We start from the raw sequence: 13,842 nt of genomic DNA on the forward strand, positions 1-13,842 counted from the left end.
TTAAATATCTTGAATATTTATTAATATTAATAATAGTATCTGTTAAGCTGCTTCTCAGGAAGCAGCTGCTTCTTGAGAAGCAGCGTGGCTTAATGGAAGGAGCAAGGGCTTGAGAGTCAGAGGTCGTGGGTTCTAATCCCGACTCTGCCATTTGTCAGCTGGGTGACTTTGGGCAAGTCATTTAACTTCTCTGTGCTGCAGTTACCTCATCTGTAAAACGGGGATGAAGACTGTGAGCGCCATGTGGGACAACTTGATTACCTTGTATCTACCTCAGTGCTTAGAACAGTGCTTGGCACATAGTAAGTGCTTAACAAATACCATCATTATTTAAGCACTTACGATGTGCCTCTCCCTTCTATGTCATCTCTGCACTTGGATCTGTGACTTCTGAGCATTTGCCCCATCCTCAACCCCAGAGCACTTATGTCTTGTCTTATCTTATGCCGTCGAGTCTTTTCTGACCCATAGCGACACCACGGACACGTCTCCCCCAAAATGCTCTCCATCTGCAATTGTTCTGGTAGTATAGCCATGCAGCTTTCTTGGTAAAAATCTGGAAATGGTTTACCATCGCTGCCTTCCGTGTAATAAACTCGAGTCTCCGTCCCTGACTTTCTCTCCTGCCCCTGCTGCCCAGCACGGGTGAGTTTTGACGTGTAGCAGATTGCCTTCCGCTCGCTAGCCACTGCCCAAGCTAGGAATGGAATGGACAGGCCTCTGCTTAACTCTTCCTCCCACAGCCGAGACTGGTAGAGGACTGGAAACTCCCCAGGTGTGATCCTGAGAGGGGTAAGCACTTAGGTACTTATCTATAAATTCTATATTATCAACTATTTATAATAATAATGATGTTGGTATTTCTTAAGCGCTTCCTATGTGCCGAGCACTGTTCTAAGCGCTGGGGGAGATACAGGGTCATCAGGTTGTCCCACGTGGGGCTCACAGTCTTCATCCCCATTTGACAGATGAGGTTACTGAGGCACAGAGAAGTGAAGTGACTTGCCCACAGTCACACAGCTGACCAGTGGCAGAGCCACTTATTCATATTCATATTAATGTCCACTCCCTTCAGCCGCCAGACTGCTGGCTCATTTTGGCCGACTTTAATCTCTCCGTGACCAAACGTAAAACTGCCAGGTATCTGATTGAGGAAGGAAGATGTTAAGTTGATGAAACTGGACCTAGGGAATCACAAATCTGACAGGACCCAGACTTTCCAGGTGGCCATATTGTTAGAATCTCTCTCTCGCAAACTGGTCAGGGAAAGAGAAAAACTGTGTTCACTGTGCTTAGATTAGATTGTTGTGGACAGAGAACATGCCAGCCAACTCTGTGTAGCATACTCTCCCAAGTGCTTATACAGTGCTCTGCACGTAGTAAGTGCTCACTAAGTACCATTGATGATGATGGTGATGATGATGATGATGATGCCAAACAGGACTAAGCACTGGGGTAGATATACGCTATTCAGTCTGGACACAGTCTCTGTCCCACATTGATCTCACAGTCAAAATGGGCAGGAGAACGTGTCCTTAATCCCCATTTTAAAGAGGGAAAAACTGAAGTACAGAGAAGTAAAGTGAGTTGCCCAAGGTCACACAACAGGTAAATGGTGGAGCCAGGATTAGAATCACGTTCTTCTGACTCCTAGGCCTGTGCTCTTTCTATTAGGGCACTTGGGCTTCTCTTGTCAAGACTTAATCATTCAAGGAAATTTACACCTTTATGAATGAGCCTGGAATCAGAAGGTCCTGGGTTCTAATCCTGACTCCACACTTGTCTGCTGTGTGGCCTTGGGCAAGTCAATTTATTTCTCTGGGCCTCACCTCCCTCATTTGTAAAATGGGGAATGAGACTGTGAGCCCCACATGGCTCAGGGACTGTGTCCAACCCGATTTGATTTTATCCACTCCAGCAATTAGCATAGTGCCTGGCACATAGTAAAAGTGCCTAACAAATACCACCATTATTAAGTGCCAAGAACTAAATCAAATCATCCAGTTGGACACAGTCCCTGTCCCACGTGGGGCTCACAATCTAGGTAGGAGGGAGAACGGGCATTGAATCCCCACTTTACAGATGAGGAAACCAAGGCCCAGAGAAGGTAGGTGATTTGCCCAAGATCAAACAGCCGGAAAGTGTCAGAGCCAGGCTTAGAACCCAAGTCCCCTGACTTCCAAAACCATAACAGAATCAGAAAAGAGTGGAACATATTTTTAAGTTTCTTTATGCTGAAAATACGTTGCCTGCTCAATTACTCTGTACACATTGGCTCCTTCTTGACCAGTTAAACCTTAACTAAAACAAATACACCCTCTCAGAAATGGTAACATTGACAGGCAGAGCTTTGCTCTGAGTTTTTGCTCCGACATTTTTCAGAGGTCTCTCCGGCTAGGAGGAGATAAGACATTGTGTTGGGACTAAGAGCTCCTCTGACATTCTCAAGATCACTGGATGGTGGATCCTGGGTGAGTTTGACTTTGTATGTTGGTTGTGATTTCCTGGATCCAGGGGCTGAAGAAGCTGGGGCATTTCTCTAGAAGATCCTATTGAGATCACTGAGTTCAGATAAATTGTTATGGCATTTTTTATGACATTTGTTAAGCATTTACTATGTGCCAGGCACTCTACTAAGCACTGGGGAAGGTAAAAGATAATTGGGTTGGACAGAGTCCTTGTCCCAGATAGGGTTTACAGGCTTAAGTGCCGCTGTTCAGAAGCAGCGTGGCTTAGTGGAAAGAGAACGGGTTTGGATGTCAGAGGTCGTGGGTTCTAATCCCGCCTCCATCTCTTGCCAGCTGTGTGACTTTGGGCAATTCACTTAACTTCTCTGTGCCTCAGTTACCTCATCGGTAAAATGGGGATTAAGACTCTGAGTCCACGTGGGACAACCTGATTCCCTCGTGTCTACCGTAGCGCTTAGAACAGTTCTTGGCACATAATAAGCGTTTAACAAAAGCCATTATTATTATTAATAATCCCCATTTTATAGATGGGGTAAATGAGGCACAGAGACGATGTGACTTGTCCAAGGTAACACAACAGACAAGTGGCAGAACTGGGATTAGAACCCAGGTCCTCTGACTCCCAGGTCCATGCTCTTTCCACCAGGCCACACTGCTTCTCATTTATTTTTGTATTTGTTAAACACTTCCTCTGTGGTAGATTCAAGGTAATTAGGCCAGGTACAGTTCCTGTCCCACTAGGAGGCTCACAGATTATAAAAGCGAAGCCACAGGAATGAAGTTTCAGTGTTTGGAAAATCTAAGAAAATAAAATTGAAGTGAAATAGAGTCTCCTCACGCAGGCCCTATTAGCGAACACTTTGCCAAAATGACTACCCGATCATGGTATTTAATATCCCGGTGATTTTTTTCTCCAGTCCTTAGTCTCTAACTTTATTTCAAATCTCCAGTCTCAACCTGCATAGAATTTGAATCACGTTATATTGCCAAAAATCTCTAGGCCCATGTGACCTCCAGATTTTGGGTGCAAGAGATTTCTAAATGTTTAGTAAAAAAAATTTTGCTACTTTTTACAAAGTGATCCATGTGCTTAATTCACATACAAAAAGCAACCTTCTCATCAAGGGTGGACACAGAAGGCTGAAAAAGAAGTAAGCAAGCGAGCACGATTAATGCCGAGTGTTCGTCTGAGAACCTCCACGTCTAAACTGGCACATCTCAACAGGGAGTAGCAAATCGAGTGATGCACAATGTCTGGAGACGTTTCTGGGAATAATGTGCCCTGGATACAATCTATTGGGTCCTGTTCTCAGATCATTTAGTAATGTCAGTGCATCTGAAGCCTAGCAGTTCTGCTTTTCAATGAACTTAAAATGGCCATTTAGTCGAAGGCATTTTTTTCTCAGAACAGTGAAATCCTCTGAAGGAACGACTTCAAGGTTAACTATTTTATCAGTCCATCATCCAAACAGCAGCTGGAAGTTAGCGTCCTGGTTTCTAACACCTTCCACATTCTCTCAGACGAGTAATAGGCAGAGGAGATAGATAATGCAGTTTAGAAAAAGGATACAGTCCTCGCCCTTTGAGTTGATGATAACTTTCACTGAAGATGTTTGCCTTTCCTGATTTCCTCCCTGGGTGAGAGGAGCAGATGGAACCTATTGGGAAGCATTGAACTTTTAAAGTTTCTGTTTTGGCTTCTCTGAACGGGTTCCGGGCCAATCTCACAAGATGTTTACTGATGTTTTCTTTGAATCCAAGGGGAAATGTTTAGAGGGGTTGCATCTGGAAAATAGCCTCTGCCTCTCATCCAAGGACTTGCTTGGAAGAACACAGACTCCGGAATGTGCGTCTGCTTATTAGATGTTTCCATTTCGGATTCATCCACCATCCACCGCATTTATGGGAAGCAGCATGGTGTAGTGGATAGAGCATGGGCCTGGGAGTCAGAAGGTCAAGGGTTCTAATCCTGGCTCCTCCAACTGTCTGCTGTGTGGCCTTGGGCAAGTCACTTTCACTTCTCTGTGCCTCAGTGACCTCATCTGAAAAATGGAGATGTACTCTCCCAAGTGCTTGCTCCAGTACTCTGGGCAAAATGAGCACTCAATAGCTCCGATTGGTTGATTGACTGAGTTCCCATTCCCCCTCTTCTCCTCTCCTCCTTCTCCTCCCTTTCTCCTCTCTCTTCTATCCCTTCCCCATCGAGGTCTCACTCTCTGGAGGTCTTCCCCAAGGGGCCCAATTTCTAATTACCTTACCCCAAGACTTCACTTTTGTTAACAAAACCACTCAGTGTTCTTGAGGCAGGTAATAATAATGTTGGTATTTGTTAAGCGCTTACTATGTGCAGAGCACTGTTCTAAGCGCTGGGGTAGACACAAGGGAATCAGGTTGTCCCACGTGGAGCTCACAGTCTTAATCCCCATTTTACAGATGAGGTAAGTGAGGCACAGAGAAGTTAAGTGACTTGCCCACAGTCACACAGCTGACAGGTGGCAGAGCTAGTACCCTAGCTGCAAAACTGCTTTGATTAAAAGCAAGTTGGAAGCTGTCTAGCCAATGAAAATAATAAGAAGAACAACAATAATTATGGCATTTGTTAAGCACTTTCCATGTGCCAAGCACTGTTTTAAGCGCTGGGGTAGATATAAATTAATCAGGTAGGACACAGTCCTTGATCCATATGGGATTCACACTCTTAATCCCCATTTTACAGACGAGGGAACTGAAGCTCAGAGGAGTGAAGTAACTTGCCCAAGGTCACACAGAGGATATGTAGCGGAGGTGGGATTAGAATCCAGGTCCTTCTGAATCCCAGGCCCATGCTCTATCCATTAAGCCCCACTGCTTCCAAATGAAGAACATTTGCAAGCAAAGGTGACACCTGGATTATAATAGGAACCCAAACCTCTTTTAGCCATTAGACAAGCCCACTGGTCAGTTCCTGTTTCAGATCCCTGTGGAGGCTGAGAAGAGGAAAGAAAGATGGCAGCTTGGATTAGAGCTGGAAAATCAGGAGCTCAGGGGAAAGTGTTGCTAATATGATTCAGGTGTGATCTTTCTGCCACTGCACATCCTCTTACCACTTGCATGGAATCGATCGATCGATGGTATTTATTGAGCTCTAACTGTGTGCAGAGCACTGTACTAACACTCGGGAGAGCACACTAGAGTTGGTAGACACTATTCTTGACCACAAGGAGCTAATAATCTAATGGGAAGCTATTCTTAGAAAGGAAACTGCTTTCAAACTAGGACTCTATCAGTGTAACTGGATTGAAACACCTAATTCAGCATCAGGGGACTGGTAGGGCTGGATAAATGCTGCCTGATCAAGACAAGTCTCTGACCAGGTGAAAAGAGGCCAGGTCTGGGAGTCAGAGGACCTGGGTTCTAATCCTCACTCTGCCAGTTACCTGCTGTGAGACCCTGGGCAAATCACATAGTTTCTCTGGGCCGCAGTTTCTCTATCTTTAAAATGGGGATGGAATCCTACCTCCTCTTACTTAGACTCTGAGCCTCATGTGGGACAGGGACTGTGCCCAACCTATCTTGTATCTCCCCAGCATTTAGAAGAGTGTTTGGCACATAGTAAGGTTTAACAAGTATCACAGTTAGGAAGATGTTGATGCTTTGGGCAGAGTGTGATCTAGTGGGGTGTCAGGAGGCCCGGATTCTTTTCCTTCCTCTCTGGACCTCAGTTTCCTCATCCATAAAATGGAGATGATGATCTCTGCCTCTCCCAATCCCACATAGATGTTATGAGGGTGAAATTAGGAGACTTGTGGCAAATTCAAAGCACCCTACAAACTGAAGGAATTGTTATCCTCCCTCTGCATTCTGCTGATCCTTGTATCCCATCCAAGTTCTTCAGGGAATTGACAATCCAGGCTCTTAAAGGACCACTGCTAATTTGGAAAAACATCAGCATTGCAGCCCCAAATATTTATTCTACTTCAAAACGTCTTTTGAACATTTCTGACTTATTAATATGAATAAAAGATCTATCTTTTAATCCATCAATTGATTTACCGCTGGGGTAGATACAAGGTCATCAGGTTGTCCCACGTGGGGCTCACAGTCTTAATCCCCATTTTACAGATGAGGTAACTGAGGCACAGAGAAGTTAAGTGACTTGCCCAAAGTCACACAGTGGACAAGGGTGGAACCGGAAATTAGAACCATGACCTCTGACCTCTTTCCACTAAGCCATGACAACAGAGTTAGTAGATACATACGATCCCTACCCACAATGATTTTACAGTTTAGAGGTTGAGATAGACATTTATATCAATAAATATATTTAAATAAAAAGATTTGGGGAATGTATGATTGCAAGTGTAATGGAACTAAAGAGAATCAGTTGCAAGTCTTAATGGTAAACTGAGAAGCAGTGTTGCCTAATGAGTAGAGCACAAGCCTGGGAGTCAGGAGGACCTGACTTCTAATCCCAGCTCTGTCGCTTATAATAATAATAATAATGTTGGTATTTGTTAAGCGCTTACTATGTGCCGAGAACTGTTCTAAGCGCTGGGGTAGACATAGGGGAATCAGGTTGTCCCACGTGGGGCTCACAGTCTTAATCCCCATTTTACAGATGAGGGAACTGAGGCACAGAGAGGTTAAGTGACTTGCCCACAGTCACACAGCCGACAAGTGGCAGAGCTGGGATTCGAACTCATGAGCCCTGACTCCAAAGCCCGTGCTCTTTCCACTGAGCCACGCTGCTTCTCCGAGCTTATCTGCTGGGTGACCTTGGGCAAATCACTTTACTTCTCTGTGAATCAGTTACTTCTTCTGTAAAATGGGGATTAAGACCATGACCCCCATATGGGACATAGACTGTGTCCAACTCCAACCTACTAGCTTGTATCTACCCTTGCACTTAATACACTGCCTGGCATGTAATATGAGCTTAACAAATGCCACACACACAAAAAAAGTGCTTAACAAATACCATAAAAAAATTAGAATTGGATATAGACATTTCTCCTCAACTCTTGGTTCAGCTACACTGAAATGCTAATTGGCATCGCCACTGGTGGACATGAAGCTGAAAAGAGGGTAGCTTGAAGCACAGAAGTACAGCAGACCTGGCTGGGTGGCCTTCTTTTAATAATAATGGTGGTATGTGTTAAGCGCTTACTATGTGCAAAGCACTGTTCTAAGCGCTGGGGGGATACAAGGTGATCAGGTTGTCCCATGTGAGGCTCACAGTTTTAATCCCCATTTTACAGATGAGGTAACTGAGGCACAGAGAAGTTAAGTGACTTGCCCAAAGTCACACAGCTGGCAAGTGATGGAGGTGGGATTAGAACCCAGGACCTCTGACTCCCAAACCCGTGCTCTCTCCACTGAGCCATGTTGGAGGGACTTCATCTCTGTGGGATGATGGAGATGTTGCCCTAAATGAAGATGACTTCTCACGTCTGTTAGAGCACTGGAGGCCACAAAAAAGCATTGTAGCTCAGCCTCCATCATTGTGATTTCAGAAGCTGGTGATGGTCCAGACATGGGCAAGGATGGCATCCTGGTCTTCGTCCTCCTGAGTGTCCTGCCTGGCAGCACCCAGGCCTGCTTCTGCGAGCACTACCCTTGGAGTGCCTGGTCTAGCTGCTCAAAATCCTGCAACTATGGCACCCAAAGCAGGCACAGGTGAGTGGGAGTTACTCAACTTGCCTTTCCTGGTGGAAGAGGGGAGTCCTCCATTTCCCCAGGCTGGACATCCACTGGGACTCAAATGGGCAGTGTTAGAAATATCCATCTGGATGCTCTGCACTTAAATGCTGACAGATTTCTATTATAACTCCAAAAGGCTATGAAAAGACTCTAGAAAGAATTATCTTCGGAATTCACTCACGACGAAGTGGATAGAGTAAGGGTCTGGAAGTCAAAAGGTCATGGTTTCTAATCAAGGCTCCACCAGTTGTCTGCTGTGTGACCTTGGTCAAGTTACTTCACTTCTCTGTATCTCAGTTCCTTCACCTGTAAAATGGGGATTGAGACTGTGAGCCCCACGTGGGACAGGAATTGAGTCCAATACAATTTGCTTATATCCACCAAAGCACTCAGTACATTGGCTTCCCTAACACAGTGCTTAACAACTACCATTATTATTATTTTTCATAATTTCTTTCCGTGGAGATGGACATCAAATATTAAGCGGTAGAAATGCCCCTCTTAATCCTGTTGGTGAAGAGTGATCAGTCGATTCATCAGCACTACATACTGAGTTCCCTCTCAGGATCATACTTGGAGAGTTTCCAGTAGTCTACCAGTCTTGGCTAGGGGAGGAAGAGTCAAGCCGAGGCCTATCCATTTTATTTCTAACTTGGCTAGTGGCTAGCAAATGGAAGACAATCTGCTACGAGACAAAACTCACCTATGCTGGGCAGCAGCGGCATGAGAAAGAGTCGAGGGCGGAGACTCGGGTTTACTGTGTGGAAGAAGGTGATGGTAAACTTATTCTGCATTTTTACCAAGAAAACTGGATACACTGCCAGAACAATTGCAGATGGAGATGGGGCGTTCCGGGAGAGATACGTCCATGGAATCGCTATGGGTCGGAGACAACTCGACAGCATAAGATGAGAAAAATATACCGAGTGCCTAATGACTGCTTAGCTGGATGGTGGATGGCGGTAGCTGGATGGATGGCCCTTGCTCTATCCATGTCATGAGAGAATTCCATAGATAATTCTCTCTAGAGCCTTTTCTGCACCTTTCAGGGACCCAACAGAAATCAGTCAGCTTTTAAGTGGAGAGCACCCAGATGTATATTTCTAACGCTGCCCCTTTGAGTCTCAAAGGATGTCCTTCCTGGGGAAATGGAGGATTCCCCTCCTCCACCAGGAAAGGAAAGTTGAATACTTGATGGCTGATAGGCTGTGTGTGGAACTCCGGACAGATGATTTAGGTACTGGGACTTTATTATGGATGGCCCAAAGGAAAAACTGCCCTTGGAAGTCCAATGTGACATTGCTGATGGGTTTGCATCCCATAGCTTAAATGAAGTTGATCACGCTACCTGCTCCATTCACAGATTTGGTCTAAATCTTGATGTCTGGCACTTAGAACAGTTCTTGACTCATGGTAAGCACTTAACAAGTACCAGAATTTCTGTTACTATTATCTCAGAATGGTACCATGCTCCATCATTTCCAGAAGAGGTCATCTCTACTCTTCAATCACTTGATCATTCAGTTATATTTACTGTGTGTAGAGCACTGTACTAAGCACTGGGCGAGACCAGTACAATAGAGTAGGTAGACACAATCTCTGCCCCCAAAGACCTTGCAATTTAGTGGGTTGGTCTGATCTAGATGCCTATTAAAAAAAGAGTCAAGAAGGAGGCACTGGACATCAGTGGTTTCAGGCCAAACTAGGGCCTAAAGGGTTTGAACACTGTGAACTTGCTCTTTGGCCCTCACAGACCAATCAATCAATTGTATTTACTGAGCACTTACTGGGTGCAGAGTATTGTACTAAATGCTTTTTGGGAGAGTACAATATAACAATATAGCAAACATATTCCTTGCTCACAATGAGCTTACAGTCTAAAGGGAGAGACATACATTAATATACCCAGATAAATTACGGATACGGACATAAATGCTGCCCCCTCTCAGGGTCGCACCTGGAGAGTTACTCCAGCAGTCTTGGCTTTGGGAGGGAGAGTCAAGCAGAGGCCTACCCATTCCATTCCTAGCTTGGGCAGTGGCTAGCGAGTGCAAGGCATTCTGCTACAAGTCAAAACTCACCTGTGCCGGTCAGCAGCGGCAGGGGAGAGAGTCGAGGGTGGAGACTCAAGTTTACTGTGTGGCAGAAGGCCATGGTAAACCGTTTCTGTATTTTTACCAAGAAAACTCTGTTGATTCACTACCGGAACGATTGCTGATGGAGGTGGGGTGTTCTGGAAGATACGCGTCCATGGTACCGCTACGGGTCAGAGACGACTCGATGGCATAAAACAAGACAAGACATAAGTGCTGTTGGGATAGAGGGAGAAGGGTGAATATAGGAGCAAGTCAGTGAACACAAGGGAGTGGAAGAAGAGGAAAGGAAGACTTAGTCAGGGGAGGCCTCTTGGAGATGTTCCTTCAATAAGGCCTCGAGGTGAGGGAGAGTGATTGCCTGTCAGATATGAAGAGGGAGGGCGTTGCCGGCCAGAGACAGGATCTGCGCTAGAAGTCGGCAGCGAGATAGATGGGATTGAGATGCAGTGAGTAGGTTGGCATTAGAGGAGCAAAATGTGCGGGCTGCATTGTAGTTGGAGAGCAGTGAGGTGAGGTAGGAGGGAGCAAGGTGATTGAGTGCTTTAAAGCTGATGGTAAGGCATTTCTGTTTGATGCAGAGGCAGATGGGCAACCACTGGAGATTCTTGAGGAATGGGGAAACATGTACTGAACATTTTTGGAGAAAAATGATCTGGACAGGAAAGTGAACTACGGACTAGAGTAGGGAGAGACAGGAGGCGGATGCAGAAATCAAGGCAGGATAGGATGTCATCCACATCCAGCTCCTTGAGTGTTTAATTAGCCTCACAATCTATCAGACGTACTTTTTGAGCACTGTGTGCAGAGCACTGCACTCAGCTCTTGGGAGAGTACAGTAGAACAAAATTGGTAGACACGTCCCCTGCCCACATAGAGTTTACAGTCTAGATTAAGAGCTGTGCTCAGCACTGAAGAGCCAGGCAGGATCCCAAGGAACAAAATCCTAGAGCGGAGTCAATCTCCTAGCATTGCAGTTATGCTGACGTCAACATCGCTGGGCCGGCTTAGACGTGTGAGGAGTTCTCTCTCTCTGACTTATCTACTCTCTTCTCCCGCTACATTCCAGCTCTCACACTCCATCCCTCTCAAGTTAACCTATTCGCTGTACTTCAGTCTCGTCTTTCCCACCACCGAACCTCACACTCCCCTGGAACTCGCTCCGCGTTCATATCTAAGAGGCCACTGCTCTCCCCATCTGCAAAGACCTTCTGAAATCACACCTCCTCCTGGAAACCCTCCTTCATTCACTTCCCCCTGTCCCCTCCAGTTTCGTGGCTCAGTGGCAAGAGCCTGGGCTTCAGAGGCAGAGGACATGGGCTCGACTCCCGGCTCTGCCACTTGTCAGCCGTGTGACTGTGGGCAAGTCACTGAACTTCTCTGTGCCTCAGTTACCTCATCTGTAAAATGGGGATTAACTGTGAGCCTCATGTGGGACAACCTGATTACCCTGTATCTACCCTAGCGCTTACAACAGTGCTCTGCACATAGTAAGCACTTAACAAGTACCAACATTATTATTATCTCTTTGGCATTTCTGCACCTCCTAAGATTACGTAGTCACACAGTCCTATGGTTCTTATGGGAGTATCTCAACTATCGTTCAAGCTTAACTCACATTCAAATCCCCCTTCCCTTTTTTCCTCTCTTTTGTAATTTATCTTAGTGTGTGCCCCTTACACCAGCTGACAGCTAGTTCCTCGAGGGCAGGGAACATGACTAGCAACTTTACTATAATAATGTTGGTATCTGTCAAGCGCTTACTATGTGCAGAGCACCATTCTAAGCGCTGAGGCAGATGCAGGGTAATCAGTTCGTCCCACGCGAGGCTCACAGATAATCCCCATTTTACAGATGAGGTAACTGAGGCAAAGAGAAGTTAAGTGACTTGCCCACAGTCACACAGCTGACAAGTGGCAGAACCGGGAGTCGAAGCCATGATCTCTGATTCCGAAGCCCACGCTCTTTTCACTGAGCCACACTGCTTCTCCAACCACTTAGTACAGTGCTCTGCACACAGCGGGTACTCGCTAAATGCCAACAGTTGATAGATTGAAGATGGCCGACTGTGGGATACCCGATCAGGGTTTCTACTATGGTAAGGGAAAGATAAAAGTCAAATTCCTTTCCTTTGTGACCTAAAGAAAGGGTGATAGGGTCTTGGCTGCAACAACTCTTATTCTCAACTGAGTTTCTCCTTTGCAGACGCATTGTGGAGGATGAATATTTTGAGAAAAACTTTTGTGACCAGCTCTGCACCAAACAGGAATCCAGAGCATGTAATGAGGAAATGTGTCCTATCAACTGCCAGCTTGGAGACTTTGGACCTTGGTCAGACTGTGACCCTTGTGTTAAAAAACAGGTAACGGGAAGGAACAAGCCATCCAGTGGGTGGAAAAATGGATCTTTAGAGACCCTCTCTTACCTAGGAGAGAGTGAGTGGGAGGGAAAATGGGAGGAAGTCTGTGGTGGAGAAGAATTGAGGTCGGCTCTCTTTAATAAAGTATAGTTTGTAGAACCGTGGGGGAATAAACCCGCAGACCTTTCCTGTTCATAAACGGGACAGAAGACCATCAATCAGTGGTAATTATTGAGTACTTACAGTGTGCAGAGCACTGCATTAAACGATTGGGAGAGTACAATATATTACAATTGAGCTATGCTATCCCTACCCGCAAGGAGCTTACCATCTACAGGAGAGACAGACATGAAAATAAATTACATATAGAGGAAATCCAAGAGTGTAAGGCTATTTACGTAAGGGCTGTGAAGCTAGAGTATGGAAGTTTTGAGGAAGTATAAAGCCAAATGCATAGTCGACAGTGGGGGTAGGGTGGATGGGGAAATGAGGCATTAGAGAAGACTTCTTGAAGATGTGATTTTTAGGAGGGTTTTGAAATAATCGATAGTATTTATTGAGCAGAGGGCTTAGTCAGAGAAGGCTTCTTGGAGATGTGAATTTTAGGAGGGTTATGAAATAATAGATGGTATTTATCGAGCACTTACTTTGTGCAAAGCACAGAGCTTGCAGTCTAGAGGGGGGAAGAGTGGTAAACTGTCAGATACGAAGGAGGAGGGAGGTCCAGGACCCAGGGAGAACATTCGTTCATGCATTCATTGTATTTAGTGAGTGCCTACTGTGTGTGGAGAACCAGAGAAGCAGCGTGACTCAGCAAAAAGAGCACGGGCTTGGGAGTCAGAGGTCATGGGTTCGAATCCCAACTCTGCCACTTGTCAGCTGAGTGACTGTGGGCAAGTCACTTAACTTCTCTGTGCCTCAGTTCCCTCATCTGTAAAATGGGGATTAAGACTGTGAGCCCCACGTGGGACAACCTGATTCCCCTATGTCTACCCCAGCGCTTAGAACAGTGCTCGGCACATAGTAAGCGCTTAACAAATACCAACATTATTATTATTCTCTGTGCCTCAGTTACTGCATCTGTAAAATGGGGGTTAAGACTGTGAGCTTCATGTGGGACAACCTGATTACCCTGTATCTACCCCAGCGCTTAGAGCATTGCTCTGCACGTAGTAAGCGCTTAACAAATACCAACATTATTATACTAAGTGCTAGGGAGTGTACAGTGCAACAGTAAACAGAC

The 13,842-nt window shown here is 45.6% G+C and overlaps 1 protein-coding gene and 1 non-coding gene across 3 annotated transcripts in view; one reads left to right on the top strand and one right to left on the bottom strand.

Annotated features, from left to right (window-relative positions):
- Positions 1-655: 655 nt before the first annotated feature.
- LOC114810884 lies at positions 656-793 on the bottom strand. Its single transcript, XR_003758574.1, has one exon. It is a non-coding gene; the product is annotated as a small nucleolar RNA SNORA7 (small nucleolar RNA).
- A 1,548-nt stretch (positions 794-2,341) lies between these two features.
- Positions 2,342-13,842, top strand: part of C6 (complement C6) — a 59,264-nt gene continuing 47,763 nt past the window's right edge. The window contains exons 1-3 of one of the 2 annotated variants that reach the window (XM_029059087.2): positions 2,342-2,471; positions 7,961-8,123; positions 12,446-12,602. In XM_029059087.2, the coding sequence (XP_028914920.1) occupies positions 7,981-8,123; positions 12,446-12,602 (300 nt within the window). In that variant the 5' untranslated portion in view covers positions 2,342-2,471; positions 7,961-7,980. The remainder of the gene's footprint in view (positions 2,472-7,960; positions 8,124-12,445; positions 12,603-13,842) is intronic. The other variant, XM_029059086.2, reaches the window with a different exon arrangement.

The sequence above is a fragment of the Ornithorhynchus anatinus genome, chromosome 3 (assembly GCF_004115215.2).
Source record: "Ornithorhynchus anatinus isolate Pmale09 chromosome 3, mOrnAna1.pri.v4, whole genome shotgun sequence".
Lineage (NCBI taxonomy): Eukaryota > Metazoa > Chordata > Mammalia > Monotremata > Ornithorhynchidae > Ornithorhynchus > Ornithorhynchus anatinus.